At 33.9% G+C, this 16,321-nt stretch overlaps 3 protein-coding genes across 3 annotated transcripts; 2 read left to right on the plus strand and 1 right to left on the minus strand.

Annotated features, from left to right (window-relative positions):
• Nucleotides 1-7,498: 7,498 nt before the first annotated feature.
• Nucleotides 7,499-8,385, plus strand: LOC111605750 (18.5 kDa class I heat shock protein). The gene has a single exon (NM_001365893.1). It carries the CDS (start codon nt 7,590-7,592, stop codon nt 8,073-8,075), a length of 486 nt encoding a protein of 161 aa, NP_001352822.1. The 5' UTR covers nt 7,499-7,589; the 3' UTR covers nt 8,076-8,385.
• A 1,235-nt stretch (nt 8,386-9,620) lies between these two features.
• Nucleotides 9,621-12,005, minus strand: LOC121173311 (polyubiquitin). Its single transcript, XM_041008192.1, has 2 exons — nt 11,856-12,005; nt 9,621-11,185 (listed from the first exon to the last, which is right to left on the minus strand). Exon 2 carries the CDS (start codon nt 11,183-11,185, stop codon nt 9,812-9,814), a length of 1,374 nt encoding a protein of 457 aa, XP_040864126.1. The 5' UTR covers nt 11,856-12,005; the 3' UTR covers nt 9,621-9,811.
• A 2,221-nt stretch (nt 12,006-14,226) lies between these two features.
• LOC111240470 (putative 18.5 kDa class I heat shock protein) lies at nt 14,227-14,960 on the plus strand. The gene has a single exon (NM_001356480.1). The coding sequence runs from the start codon at nt 14,294-14,296 to the stop codon at nt 14,750-14,752; it is 459 nt and encodes a 152-aa protein (NP_001343409.1). The 5' UTR covers nt 14,227-14,293; the 3' UTR covers nt 14,753-14,960.
• Nucleotides 14,961-16,321: the final 1,361 nt, after the last annotated feature.

The raw sequence follows: 16,321 nt of genomic DNA on the forward strand, positions 1-16,321 counted from the left end.
AAGGAACAGAGAGTTTCTCCGCTAATAATCCTCTTCACCTTCCGAAACATCACTTAAAACAACAACACAACATTATTCTCAAAACATCCAATCCATTAATAATCCAACTTGTCCTGCACCTTGTAACTTGTAAGTTTGTAAAGTTATTAATCATTAGATCTCAAGAAAATAAAGTCACAGCAATGAAGCTTTTTGTATTAAAAAAATAGGAGTTTCAGATAGATGTCACACCAACATGATTTTTGTTTGCCTTGTATAAATGTTTGTTTGTTCTCAGCATGTTTAATTACTTTGTTAACAATGTAAACATGAAGTAAAAGAAAATTGAAGAAGAAGAAGAAGAGAAAAGAAAGAAAAGAGAAGTTCTAGAGTTTTAATCTAGTGGTCAAGTTTATCATTTCGCATGGTGCAAAAGTGACATCAATTATAAATTATAAATTGGATGATGGCAACCACCGTATGTGAATGTTGCCATGCATCATCCAAACTTTCAACTTCTATATTCGGAAAACTACTGTTTATGAATCAAGAATTTAAGTGAATGAATTCAAAAGCAAGAGCTTGGAGCAAACAAAATCAATTCATGAAACACATGTAAAAACGCAATCAAGAAGTGAATAAAATTGAAGATCCAAAAATTACAAATCAAATCAAGATTGAAGACCCATGAATCCTGATAACTTTTCTTGTCAATTTCAGTGTTTCTCATGTTTTATATCTACTTGGAAATTATTGAATCCCACAACTACTTACAATAATATGTATGGTTTTTAATTCTTAAACATCAAGATTGAAGACCCATGAATCCTGATAACTTTTCTTAAGCTTTTCATATCTAATTTAGATCTCAAATTATCATGTACGTGAGCATAAGAAATACAGCCAAAAACTCTTAAATGTTGGACTGATGGCTTGATTCCACTCTAGGCTTCTTTGGGTGTTTTGTCCTTCACCACTAGCGTTGGACTGCGGTTTAATACGTGCACAACCCAGTATACTGTTTCTGGCCAAAAAGTTTTAGGCACTTTTTTTTCCAAATAGCATGCTGTGAACTAAATTCATGATTGTTCGATTCTTCCGTTCTGCAACACCTTTTTGTTGCGGTGAATATGCAACTGTTAATTGTCTTTGCACTCCATGCACTTTGCAAAAGTTGTTGAATTCTTGAGATGTAAACTCTCCACCACGATTTGTGCACAGTCCCTTGGGTGACATATCTGTTGCTTTCTCAACATGTAACTTGAAGCTCTTGAAAACAGTAAAAGCCTCTGATTTTTCTGCCAAAAAACAAACCCAAGTTTAGCGGCTGAAATCATCAATAAAGGTAAGTAAATACCTTTTCTTGCTATTTGAGGTTGGTTTAATTGGTCTGCAAATGTTTGCATGAACAAGCTGCAAAATCTGTGAGCCTTTAAAACTTAAGCAGTGGTAAACCTTCCACCATTCCTTTTTGTTGCAGAGTCTGCAAGCCTTTAAAACTTAAGTGCCCAAACTTGCAATGCCACAGTTGTGCTACATCTTCCGTAACTATGTTAAAACAAGTGGGTGCTACAAGCAAAGAGATGGCATGCAAGATGAACATCCGATTCAATGACATATTACATTTCATAATCAAACCTTTGTCTGGATGATATATTTTGCATTGTCCTTGCTAAACAAATTGTTCTTCAATTCTGGAACATAAAAAACCCCCGAGATAATGCTGATAACTCCATTTACATCAATTCTGATGTTGCCTTTTCCATTAACCACCATGTTCGAATTAATTCCCAACTTCACTGAATTTGAAAAATTCTCATCAAGCTCAGAAAAATATTCCTTTTTTTCTGCACTTATGATTACTTCACCCAAAGTCAAGAAACCACACATCCGTCTTTTGTTGCTTCTTTTCTTTAATATAAACCATTAATAACATGTGTTCTTCACTCTCTGCCTGACTTTCTGCAAAATTTGCCACCTCTTTCTTACATTCCCATTGAAAGTGCCTGAGCTTGTGACAATTATAGCATTCCACAGTTGCTTTATCAACATTTTGCCTACTTCACTCACGACCTCTACCTCCAAAATTCCAACACCCTCTTCCGCGTCCAGCAGGACCAGCATATTGGCTACCAAGAGTCACCTTCAGAGCATGTTCTTCTTCATGGACAGTATTAGTCATGCGTTGTTCATGCACAAACAAACTGCTCTACAACTCATCAATTGACAGCATACTCGTATCCTTGGATTCTTCAATTGAACACACAACATAATTGAACTTTGGTGTCATTGACCTTAAAACCTTTTCCACCACAGCAACGTTTTTCACATCTTCACCATTGGCTTTCATCTTGTTACTAATGACAAGAATACGAGCAAGGTACTCATTCACCAATTCTCTTTCCTTCATGTGAGCGGTTTCAAACTCCTTTCACAAAGCCTGGAGATGATCACGCTTGACTCGATTTGTTCCCTCATATTTTTGCTTCATGGAGTCCCAAATACTCTTTGATGTATCTCTGTTGATTATAGTTTCCAAATTTGAACGATCTAAAGCCTGAAAAAGATAGTTCTTAGCTTTAAGATCTTTCAATTTCTGCTCTTCTTAAGTTTTCTTTTATGCCTCGGACAAAGTGACACCTTCTGCTTCTGCAGAAACTCCATTTTCCACCACAACCCAATACTCCTTTGAGCGAAGAAAATTCTCCATAAGCATTGCCCAATGACTGTAGTGACCATCAAATTGTGGCATTGCTGGTTGAACAAAAGCACCCTTTATAGCCATTGTCGTTGCCTAAATCCGAGAAGATTGTTGCTTTTATAAAGTCCCTTGCGAGACTCGGATACCAAATGATAAATTTAACAGTAACATGATGGAAGCTTGCTTGTGGAGCTTCTATGGAGGCTGAATCTTTGAGCTTCAATGAGATCCTTCAATGGTGATTTTTCACCATGGAGATGCAGCGGAAGGCAAAGGAGAAGAGGATAGGGGAGGCACCATCCACTAGGGAATAAGCCATGGAAGAAGGAGCTTCACCACCAAGATGAGCCTTGGATAAGAAGCTTGGAGAGGATGCTTTAATGGAGGAAAAGAAAGAGGGAGAGAAAGAGAGAGGGGGGAGCACGAAATTGAAGGAAGAAAAAGGGAGAGAAGTTGAACTTTGAGTTGTGTCTTACAAGACTCTCATTCATCAAAGTTACAACAAGTGTTACACATGCTTCTATTTATAGACTAGGTATCTTCCTTGAGAAGCTTTCTTGAGAAAAATTCCTTGAGAAGATTCTTTGAGAAAACTTCCTTGAGAAGTTAGAGCTTAGCTACACACACCCCTCTCATAACTAAGCTCACCTCCTTGAGAAGCTTCCTTAAGAAGATTCCTAAAGAAGCTAGAGTTTAGCTACACATACCTCTCTAATAGCTAAGCTCACCTCCTTGAGATGAGAAGCTAGAACTTAGCTACACACCCCCTATAATAGCTAAGCTCACCCCCATGACAAAAAACATGAAAATACAAAAAAAAGTCCTCACTACAAAGACTACTCAAAATGCCCCGAAATACAAGGCTAAAACCCTATACTACTAGAATGGCCAAAATACAAAGCTCAAACGAAGGAAAAACCTATTCTAATATTTACAAAGATAAGCGGGCTTATACTTAGCCCACGGGCTCGAAATCTACCCTAAGGCTCATGAGAACCCTAGGGCCTTCCCTTGGATCTCTAGCCCAATCTACTTGGAGTCTTCTACCCAATGCCCTTGCGGGATAGGATTGCATCATAACGTAATTATGTGAGAGAGAGATCTTGAAAGGAATGTTCTCAATGTGTATATCTTATGGAATGGAAAGCATCAGGCTATGAAATAGCCATACATCATAGAGAAAAACAGAAAAATGTGATAATTCAGGAATTACTGCTAGTAGACTCTAAACTGACAAGACCCATTTAAAAGGAAATGAATCCCTAATAAAGTGGGATTTTATTTGACTTATTCCTAGCATACCTAATAATTTGAGATCTAAACTAGATAAGAAATGGTTGAGGTGTGTTTTACTCGAAATCATCCAAGAATCAAAGGCATACAGGCTTTATGATCCTATCTCACAAAGGATTATAATAAGCAGAAATGTGGTTTTTGAAGAAAATGAAGAATGGGAATGGGAGAAACAACATGAGTCAACTGATACATGCGAGCTAGAATGGGAAGATGATGAAAAGGTTGTTTCCAAAGAATCTCCTGTAGAAGAAGATGTTGCTGATGCACAACTGGAGGAGTCTCTTGTCACTAATCAAGAAACTTCTGAAGGTCTTGTGGAAGGAAGGAGTAGAAAGAAACCAGCTTGGCTAAGAGACTATGTGTCTGGTGAGGGGCTGTCAGAAGAAGAGGTTGCATTTTTCTCAACATTCTTTGCCTTGTATATTGCTGGTGACGACCCGCTCAATTTTGAAGAAGCTGTGCAAATTGAAAAATAGAGAAATGCCATGGATGTAGAGATAGCAGTTTACTTAGCATTCTTTGCCTTGTATACTGTTGGTGTCGACCCGCTCAATTTTGAAGAAGCTGTGAAGATTGGAAAATGGAGAAATGTCATGGATGCAGAGATTGCGGCGATTGAGAAAAATGGCACCTGGGAATTAATTAATCTGCCAACGGGAGCTAAATTAGTTGGAGTAAAGTGGGTTTACAAGACTAAACTCAATGAAAAGGGAGAAGTTGACAAGGTTAAAGCAAGGTTGGTAGTGAAAGGATATGTTCAGCAGTATGGTGTAGATTACAGAGAAGTTTTTGCTCTGGTAGCTCGTATGGAAACTGTACGGTTGGTAATTGCGTTCGCAGCACAAAGAGGGTGGGCTATACATCAACTAGATGTGAAGTCTGCCTTTTTACATGGAGAATTAGTTGAAGATGTCTTTGTTGAGCAACCTTGTGGTTATGTGTAGAAGGGGAATGAAGAAAAGGTGTACAAATTAAAGAAAGCTCTTTATGGGCTTAAACAGACTCCACGTGCTTGGTACAGCCGCATTGAAGCATATTTTGTTAAGGAAGGTTTCAAAAAATGTGAATATAAGCATACTTTTTTTGTTAAACAAAACAAAAGGGGCAACATTCTCATTGTAAGCTTATATGTTGACGATCTTCAATTTACAGGAAATGACAAGTCGATGTTTACTAAGTTTAAGAACTTGATGATGTTTGAGTTTGACATGACTGATCTTGGTAAAATGAAGTATTTTTTGGATCTTGAAGCCTTGCAGAAATCAAGTGGAATCTTTATCTGTCAAAAGAAGCATGTTGAGGAGATGTTACAACGGTTTGGGATGAATAATGCAACTCAGTTCAAACTCCAATTGTAACTTATAAGTTTGTAAAGTTACTAATCATTAGATCTCAAGAAAGTAGATTCACACCAACGATGCTTTTTGTATTAAAAAAAATAGGAGTTTTAGATAGATGTCACACCAATGATACTTTTTGTTTGCCTTGTTTAAATGCTTTTTTGTTCTCAACATGTTTAATTACTTTGTTAACAATAATATCTGACATTTGGCTGATTGCTTTTGTTATGCTGAGACACTCTATGTGAAATAACGGCTGCTGCCAGAAAATTTATCATGTTCCATCTTCTTAATACAATAAGTCAATAGACCAATGTGTTACCAAATTAAGATAACAGGTTGATTTGGACTCATCAAAGTTGATTTTAGTTTTGCTAACCAGTAAGTTCAGAGCATCATTTAAGTAACTACAGGAAAAGAATATTAAATATATAAATCATAAGATCATATCAAAAAATTCATGAACAGTCTCTTTATTTTTTTTTCAATAAAAATATTTTTATTTTAATTTTTTTAAATAATATCCTCATAACATTGGCTAACACCCAAGTTTAAAATTTACTAGTGCTAGATAAATTCTCTAAGATGATGTACAGATAAAAATAAGATAAATTAGAAATTTTTTAAGGAGATATTTTTTTTTTATAAAAATTAGGTATATGTATTGGTTTTAGTTTACAGAGAAATATGATTTATGTTTTCTTTTTATGTAAATGTTATGAAAAAAATTATTCAAATTCAATTCTAAATCTTAATATTTTTTTGACAGAATTCTAAATCTTAAATTTAATAACTTGATTTTGGAAAAATATAATAATTGTAAACAAATTTAATATTATTAACAAAATACTGAATTAATTACAGTAAAAAAACAAAAATTAGTTAACTTTTTCTTAATAGGTATAAATTAATTATAAATTATAAACGTTTTATGTGTAGGGACGGAAGAAAGACTCGACATTTACTGGTATAGTTAAATTGAAATATAGTAAATTAATTTAATTATGTATAAAAAAGGTTTTGAAATATATAAGAAAAAACTAAATTTCACAATTAGATTAATAAAATGTAATACAATAAAAAAATATATAAAAACATTATTCTACTTAAAGTTACTTTGAAAATAATTTGATCATTGATCATTTAAAATACACACGCATAATTTATTTTTTATGGTTTTTAAGTAGTAAAATAGATTGTTACAAATATTTTAAGATAATTAAAAATTAGTTGTTACATTTTAGCGGAGAGACTTGATGACAAAAATAAAAAATAAAAAAAAAAATTTAAAGAACAAGATGAATGAAATAAAAGTTTAAAAACTTAAAATTAAAGTTGGTGAAATATTTAGAACTAAAACTATTTTATATTAAATTCATTTTTTATTTATTATTTACCTAATTAACCTTCTCCCCAATATTTACATAATAAACCCCCTTATTATTCAAGGTGTGAATTCGCATTGGACAAACCTGAATTCACACTGTATTTTTTAAAAAACAAAAATGTTATAAATTCAGATTCTCTAATCCAAATTTACAATGTGGTTTTTTATTTTACTTTCAAAAATAATGTTAATTTTTATTACATTTTTAATATATGTTTTTTATTATTTGTACTTAAATTTCTTTTGGTGATGTATAATTTAAGTTTTATTTTTTGATGTCCTAATTATTAAGTTTAAGTTAGTTTAGTATTTTAAACAACGTCCAAATTGACTGTTGCTGAAAGTCATTTGATTTTGACCGAGTTAAAGAGTTATTTTATTTTGAACTTCACTTAAGTGCCATAGTTTACATGTCTTGAATTTGTGCAAAAACAGTTCAAAATGGTTCCTAAAAAAATATTTGACACCCTTATAAACAAAAAATATATTTTTAAATGTATTACAAAAAAAATTTAAAAAAGAAGTTAATATCAATTTAAAAAATAAAATAAAGAAAAACACGTTGTGAATTCAAGTTGGAGGGTTAATTAGGTAAATACCAAATTAAAAATGAATATTAACGTAAAAAACATAAGAATATTTTTTTTTCAAGAAAAGTAAGGGCCCGTGGTTTTCTGTAGAAAAGTCTAGAACTTGGAATTTTGAGAGACAGGGTAAAAAGAACAAATGGAATTTTCTGGAAAGCACACGATTATTCCTCCACTTCATATAACTACCCTCGTGCTCGTGTTCTTCACGCAGTGTCTGTGTTACAACTTACGGCTAAATTCTCAAAGATTTAAACTTTGTCTCAGAGTTTCCAAATTCACCCAACCCCAGAGAGAAAATGTCTCTAATCCCAAATTTCTTCGGTGGCAGAAGGAGCAACGTTTTCGATCCTTTTTCCCTCGACGTCTGGGACCCCTTCAAGGATTTTCCTTTCCCAAACACTCTTTCTTCAGCTTCCTTTCCTGAATTTTCTCGGGAAAATTCTGCATTCGTGAGCACTCGTGTGGATTGGAAGGAGACCCCAGAAGCACACGTATTCAAGGCTGATATTCCAGGGCTGAAGAAGGAGGAAGTGAAGGTTCAGATTGAAGATGATAAGGTTCTTCAGATAAGCGGAGAGAGGAACGTTGAGAAGGAAGATAGGAATAACACGTGGCATCGCGTGGAGCGTAGCAGCGGCAAGTTCATGAGGAGGTTCAGATTGCCGGAGAATGCAAAAGTGGATAAAGTGAAGGCTTCTATGGAAAATGGGGTTCTCACTGTCACTGTTCCCAAGGAAGAGGTTAAGAAGGCTGATGTGAAGAACATTCAAATCTCTGGTTAAGCAAAAGCAAATTGTTGTTGGTCTTTTGTGTTTATCTTTGTTGTTTGAGAAATTGTGTGATTTTCTATGTTCTATTGTGAGTGATATGCTTGGGAGAATGTATCGTAGGAGGTGTGATTGTATAAAGAAATAAAATAGTTGCAGTTGGTGAGATATCATGTGAACTCTCTCTTATATATGTAGCACATGAGATTTTGCAATGGAGAAGTTATATTTTTTTTATGGTAAAATGAGTAGCAGTTTTAGTCTGCACGTATCACGAGCAGATTAGTATCCAATTCTGTGTTAGAAACATTGTGGTCTTTGTCTCAGAGCCAAAAAATAAAGTTATTTAGGTTTGTAACAGTTTGACTAAATAATTTAAACACGATTAAGCTCGAATTATAGAACTCTAACTAAAGAGTATATACAATTAACGTAGCTCGTTTATTCAGTCTTCTTTACCAAGGTGAAATAAGATTTTATTCCCAGGTAAAAAGGGATGATAATATCAGGCTTACTGCATTGAAACAATTCAGAGTTTAACTAGGTCTGGTCTAGTATTTTTTTTCGAACAAGGGCGTCCAATTACGTGCGTAAACTTAACTGAATTTGAAGAACTAACTGATTCACCAAACTCTAAATTTTTATTAGCTAATTTGAGAAATAAATCAAATAAATGACTTGAGCCATACGAAAAGGTTACAATAAACCAAGGCTTTCCTACTGGCATCAAGGTTACGAATTCAGCACGTGACAGAAGTTTACTTCCCGCAACGGATATGCTTGCCCTACTCTACAATAATGTTCAAATTTTCAGATAGGTTCTTCAGATTTTACAGTGACCCCAGTAGGCTTCAATAATGTTCATTCTAAGGGTTCAGGCATTCTTCAGCATTTTGCAACTACGGCACTATAATTTCATTCTGTTTTCTCGATTTATTATATTTTAATTTGAATCCCTTTTTCAGTTGGAGCCAATAAAAACTTCTTGAGGAAGTGCTTGTGATAACTGCATAATTTACACAGGTTTGGGAGAAGAAAAGGGAGATTTATCCACAATTAGAAAGAGAGCTTTGCAAGATTCGCCTCACTGCACACATTCTCTTCCCCGATGAACTTTTAATCTACGCTCACCGTTCTTTGAAACGGGACAATCACCAAAAATGTACCTAAGTGAGTCAGTCAGTCACTCACTGCTCGGCACGGTCATCCTTCCCACCAAAGACAACATTAGTTTGAAGTTTCCTATCTCAGTTTAAAACAAGAATCAAAAAGTTTGATAGCTTTTAATCCGTTTAATTGACCAATTCAACTTTTCCAGTGTCCCAGCTGATCAAATGATGGATGCCAATGGGAAGGTTCCAATTGGCAATAGTCCCTTTGGTTTACATAGATAACAGGGATGAAATTTTATGTGAAACTTCAACCTACTTCCAAAAGCTGTCAAAGCATATTTCCCGCACAACCAATGAAAAAGAATGTGCAGCATCGTCTGCCCATATGTAGATATTAATCCACTGCTAAAACATAAGAACTAAATAAATTTGATACTAAAACATAAGGTATTGAAAGTACTAAATTCATTAAAACATGATTGCAAATTGTACACATTCATAGCTTTTCAAGGTCCGCTAATGGACCCGGGATGCACACATACACAAAGTTCAGGAACATATAAAAAGAAAAGACCAGATTATAGACTTTCACATACTTCAGTTCACACCAAACAAGGGACCTGCAGACCATTCTCAAACTCAAAACCCACCACGAAGACGCAAGACAAGGTGAAGAGTAGACTCTTTCTGAATGTTGTAGTCAGCAAGAGTCCTTCCATCCTCCAGTTGCTTCCCAGCAAAGATCAACCTCTGTTGGTCTGGGGGGATACCTTCCTTGTCCTGTATTTTTGCCTTGACATTATCAATTGTGTCTGAACTTTCAACCTCCAAGGTGATAGTTTTCCCTGTCAAAGTCTTCACAAAGATCTGCATACCTCCCCTCAGACGAAGGACAAGGTGAAGGGTAGACTCCTTTTGAATGTTGTAGTCTGCCAGCGTACGTCCATCTTCAAGCTGCTTTCCCGCAAAAATCAACCTTTGCTGGTCTGGAGGAATACCCTCCTTGTCTTGGATCTTTGCCTTCACATTGTCAATTGTGTCAGAGCTCTCTACCTCCAAAGTAATGGTCTTCCCAGTAAGGGTCTTCACAAAGATTTGCATACCACCGCGAAGACGGAGCACCAAGTGGAGGGTAGATTCTTTCTGGATGTTGTAATCTGCCAAGGTTCGGCCATCTTCAAGCTGTTTTCCAGCAAAAATGAGCCTCTGTTGGTCTGGTGGGATACCTTCTTTGTCTTGAATCTTAGCTTTGACATTGTCAATAGTGTCAGAGCTCTCCACCTCAAGGGTGATGGTCTTTCCAGTGAGGGTCTTGACAAAGATTTGCATGCCACCACGAAGACGGAGCACCAGGTGGAGGGTGGACTCTTTCTGAATGTTGTAATCGGCAAGGGTACGGCCATCCTCAAGCTGCTTTCCAGCAAAGATCAGCCTCTGTTGGTCTGGTGGGATACCCTCTTTGTCTTGAATCTTAGCCTTGACATTGTCAATGGTGTCAGAACTCTCCACCTCAAGGGTAATTGTCTTTCCAGTCAAGGTCTTGACAAAGATTTGCATCCCACCACGAAGACGGAGCACCAAGTGGAGGGTAGATTCCTTCTGGATATTGTAATCAGCCAAGGTTCTGCCATCTTCTAGCTGCTTTCCTGCAAAGATAAGCCTTTGTTGGTCTGGTGGGATACCCTCTTTGTCCTGAATCTTAGCCTTAACATTGTCAATGGTGTCAGAGCTCTCGACCTCAAGGGTGATTGTCTTTCCGGTCAAGGTCTTAACAAAGATTTGCATTCCACCACGGAGACGGAGCACCAAGTGTAGAGTGGACTCCTTTTGAATGTTGTAATCAGCAAGTGTACGTCCATCCTCAAGCTGCTTGCCAGCAAAAATGAGACGTTGCTGGTCTGGTGGGATCCCTTCCTTGTCTTGAATCTTGGACTTTACATTATCTATGGTATCTGAACTCTCCACCTCAAGGGTGATTGTCTTACCAGTGAGTGTCTTAACAAAGATTTGCATCTACACATACAATACAGTCAACAAAATAAATGAATCAGTCACCAATTCTTCATCATAACCATTAAAATGTTCAAGAACAGAGAATGGAAAGACAATAGAAATCAGAGAACTGAAAGCAAAATTATCCAACATTATATTTACAGCTTAAAAAAATTGAAAAATTAGTCCATCAAACCCTCCCAAACAATATAACAAGGAAAACCAAGTTACAAAACTACATGTGTAGTGATATACAACATAGACAGAATTAAAGCCAGGACAAAACAAAAATACAACAACGCTTTTAATAACTCGATTCCAATAAATAAATCAATCAGATTGATATCCAAAATAGACGAGGAAAATACCTTTAACAAATCTAAATAATAGAGATTTTACCTGTACAATACACAATACATGCCCCAAGTTCTGACAAATTAAATATATAACCTCATAACATCAGGATCACTTTCAATCAACAAATAATTTGAAACAAAGCCAAATAATCAACAAAAGTTTCAAAACGGATCCCAGGTTGCGTAATTATATAGACGGTAAAATCAAAGACACGAAAAAAAAATCCAGATCAAAATTCAAATAGCTCGACAGGTCCGATGATCGATAAAAAAAAATAGCAGAAAACCCTAACAACCGAAATCTTAATCGAAAACAGAAGAGGAGCAGAAGGTACCTTGAAAGTTGAAAAGGTAAGCTAGGGTTTTCTTTCTTTCTTTCTTTGCTACGATAGGATAGGATTAAATATTTGGATTGAGGATGATTTTGGTGTGGGCTTCGCTTTTATAACAACGCAAAGGCACCTCTTCCAACCCCGTTGTGACACGTGGACGAATTGGAACCGCTAGCCCATTTTGACAGGGCAACTGGCTTATGAGTCCTTTTCGGCAACTAATCAGATTTTTTTATCAGTCGGCAACTAATAAGATGATAAACATTCTAACAATATTTTAAATTTATTTTAAAACTAAATATTTTTTTAAGATTTATTGACCTTTCTAATATATCTCATATCTAACACACACTTGTTAATATATTTAATAAATATTCTCACCTAAAAAGTATCAAAATAAATAAAAAAAATTGATTAGAGGTTTGGGGTCATCACCTTGTTTTTTAATTTGATTAAAAGTACTCTTCTTTACGATTAATCAATATAATAAAATAAAATAAAATAAGAACACAATAACCAATTTTTTTAAAAAAATTATAATTGGTTAACGGTTATATTTAAAAACTATTATTAAAATAGGATATAAAATTAAAAATAAAAAAGCATTAAGTGTATTAGTAGGTAAGAAAGTAAAAAAAAAATATTAATCTAAAAATTCTTATAAGCCCACGAAAGATGAAGAAAAAAAATAAAAATTGAAAAGTAAAAAAAATGTTTCAAAAGTTTAAATCTTATAAAGTTACAATGCATCAAGTCACAACCAAAACAATAAATCAACTTAAACCAGTAATCAATAAACATAAAGAAGGAAACCAAGGAAGACTTACATGAATAAAAGAGTGACACAACTAACATGAAGAGGAAGCCTTGTTATTCTAAATTTGAAATATAATGTTTTATCTTTAAGATTTAAATAAAAATAGGAAGCGCAACGACGTGAAGAGGAAATAATAAAAAATCTAATATATTATTATAATTTAAAATCTAATCTTTTATCTTTTAGGATTAAAAAAAAATATGATTTTGAAAAAAAAAAACAAAAGTTGTGTCGTGTCTATTGATTTCGTGATGGAAGGTTTTTTTTTATAAAAAAAAGTTGGACACGACAAATGCATGTCCAACACATGTCTATGTCGTCAATGTGTCAAAAATGAAGACACCATTGTTTCGGACCATAACATTATACTATTTTTAATTATGTTTTTCATCTTTTTAAGCTTAATTTAAATATATTGATAATATGATTTTTTTATATTATTTTTTTATGAAGATTAATTACGAGTAAAATTAATAAGTATTTGGTATAATGTCATGATAATAAAAAAATTATCATATTTTTTTCTTATAATTATATAATAATTTATCTTTTTTCGACTAAAAATTGAGAAACATTAAAATGACATCTTGTCCTTTCAAAATGAGTGGGCATGGGTTAGCCACATGAGATTAACATGTGAATTACTTTGGATACTCTTTGTTCTTTGATTAGATGTAATAGGAAAAAACAGGGTGAGTGCTTGACAAGGAAACTAAACCTCAACATGACAATAATAGGTACCCATTTTCTATCTGTGACCTGAATCAAAAAGATGAAATGAAAATTATTTTGAATACTTCGTACGAGACAATAAATGAAAAATCACTTTCACCTTTGTGTCCTACTATCTATCTATGTGAAAAGACACTAAATAAAAATATTTTTTAAATATTTAATCAAATATACCCAAACATTTGGTGTCATTCACTTTTTTATTTTTTTACTTACTAATATTGATAACATAATATTATTAATAATGTAATATAATAAATAAATATATTAAAGAATTATATCAGCAATAAAATAAATATTTTATAAATAATAATTAGATTTTTATTCTATTGTTATTATTTTTTGCAATTTTTCAAATTTGGTTAAGAAAATGTTTACAAATTTACTTTTTATTTTAAAAAAACATAGAAAACCTCTAGTTATTTGACGTCAAGAGTTATTATTTAATCACAAATTATGGTATAATAGTTTTTTTTTTTTTGACGGAATGGTATAATAGTTATATTTAACAAATAATATAAATGATTTTAAATTACATAATGGTGTAAAAACTTTTAGACAAAAAATTCAAGTACGTGAAACTCAAATCTTTACTTATTAGTTCGTATCTTTTCCAGGTGGCAGTGACGATGTACACATTGTTTCTTTGGCATATGAAAAAATGAACAATACTTTCCTCAAAAAGAAAAAAGAATCATATCTTTAAATAACATTATTTTGCCGAGAAAGGAAAAGAAATTTCTGAAAGTTAATAGAAATTTCTGGAACATACAGGATTACTCCGCCACTTCATTTAAATAACTCATTCCTAAATTCAACATCTTCACACCAAATATTTCGGCAGTTAATAGCAATTTCGATAAGAAAAGTTCCAAAATTCAGCTAAGAGAAAATGTCTCTCATTCCAAACATTTTCGGTGGCCGTAGGAGCAATGTGTTCGATCCCTTCAAGGATTTTCCTTTCCCAAATTCCGTCTCTACTTCCTTCCCTGAGTTTTCTCGGGAAAATTCTGCGTTTGTGAGCACTCGTGTGGATTGGAAGGAGACCCCAGAGGCGCACGTGTTCAAGGCCGATATTCCCGGGCTGAAGAAGGAGGAAGTGAAGGTGCAGATTGAAGATGATAAGGTGCTTCAGATCAGCGGAGAGAGGAACGTTGAGAATGAAGATAAGAACGACACGTGGCATCGCGTGGAGCGTAGCAGTGGAAAGTTCATGAGGAGGTTCAGATTGCCGGAGAATGCAAAAGTGAATGAAGTGAAGGCTTCTATGGAAAATGGGGTTCTTACTGTTACTGTTCCTAAGAAAGAGGTTAAGAATCATGATGTTAAGGCCATAGAAATCTCTGGTTAAGCAGAAGCAAATGTTGTTGGTCTTTTTTGTTTGAAGTCGTGTGCTTTTCTTTGTTCTAATATGATGTGAGTGGGAGTTGTGATTGTACAAACAAATAAAATAGTTGTATAAACTTGGAAGTCGTGTGCTTTTCTTTGTTCTAATGTAGTGAATTAGATTTGGGACAAAAACGTGTTCTAGTTTATATGTGGTTCTGTACTTTTCATTTTGTTGATTTTTCAATGTTCTTTTCTGCTTACTGAGGTTAATGCAATAGCTCTGCTGAATGTTTGCTAACACAATGAGTATTACCGGTTAACAATTATCTGAGTTGGAAGAGGATATGGTGTATTCTAGTACGAATAGATACTCCAGGATTAATAAACCACTTGGGTCGACTTTACATAAATTTCTTTCTGTATCCCATAAATTTCTTGTGATAACTCCTTTACATAAAGGCTAATTTAGAATATAATTTTACATTTCATACTAGCTTTCAGAATGTAAAAGGGGTGACACTTTTATGTTCCCGAAAGGTTAACTTGATATGTAATTTTACATTTCAAATGGAATGTAAATGAAGTGTTGCGAGAAATTTATGAAGTGCAAGAAGAAATAGTCCTATTGAGAACAGTTTGCCTCAGTGCTAACTATCATGAAACATGATCATGATCCATATTTTGTTAAAGGTAGTGATTTTGTTATGATTTGCTCATTGAGACACTTCCCACACTACCTCACATAAGGAATGTCATAATAGACAACCAAGAATCAGTATAAATAGATCCCATAGGATTTGAGGAACTCTATCTAACCTTTATCGCCTATTTATATCTTGCATATACTAACTTGAGTATTAAAATCGTGTAGATACACTACTGAAGCTTAGCTTACATGTGTTCGTGAATATTGTGTTTGAATATTTTGTCCCATATAGAAAATTAGAAATGGTGACAAATAGGATTTATAATAACTATTTTTAGGGCAAAATATGTTTTTTTCCCCTCAACTTCTTTTTGGTGAAATTCACTTTAAGTCTATAAATAAAATTTTGATCAATGTTAATTCTTATATTTTTCTCCGTTTACGTTTTAAGTTTCTATCAAAGTATCACTATTAAGTGATGACATGATAATCACATTGGCATGTCACATTATCCACTAATTTGATGTGGCAACAGCGTGTCAAATTTTGGAATAGTTGTGTCTTTCGTGCACTTATTTACAAAATTCACTAATAGTCTCTTGACAATGTTTTGATTGATTTTAGTCCTTGAACAAGTTTTTGATCGATTTTAGTCCTTCAACAATTCTTTTGACGGATCTTAACCCTTCAACAATTTTTTTACCAATCTTAGTTCCTCAGCTTTTGTTCGTCATTGTTTTTAGTCATTTTTATCAAGTATCAACATTAATTGATAATGTAGCAATCACGTGACTTGTGAGGTGAACTTATACTACTAGTATAATATAACAATCATGTTATATAATATTATCAGTTCAAGACATCTTTAGCGGTTCTAAGACGCTACAAATTTTATGAGATTTTAGTCCATGTGTAGAGCTTCTTGATGACATGGGGAGCCGTGCC

This window comes from Glycine max, chromosome 13 (genome assembly GCF_000004515.6).
Source record: "Glycine max cultivar Williams 82 chromosome 13, Glycine_max_v4.0, whole genome shotgun sequence".
Taxonomy (NCBI): domain Eukaryota; kingdom Viridiplantae; phylum Streptophyta; class Magnoliopsida; order Fabales; family Fabaceae; genus Glycine; species Glycine max.

Excerpts from the sequence above, each read along its gene's own strand:
- LOC111605750 (NM_001365893.1), top strand. The coding sequence starts at position 7,590 with ATGTCTCTAATCCCAAATTTCTTCGGTGGCAGAAGGAGCAACGTTTTC.
- LOC121173311 (XM_041008192.1), bottom strand. The coding sequence starts at position 11,185 with ATGCAAATCTTTGTTAAGACACTCACTGGTAAGACAATCACCCTTGAG.
- LOC111240470 (NM_001356480.1), top strand. The coding sequence starts at position 14,294 with ATGTCTCTCATTCCAAACATTTTCGGTGGCCGTAGGAGCAATGTGTTC.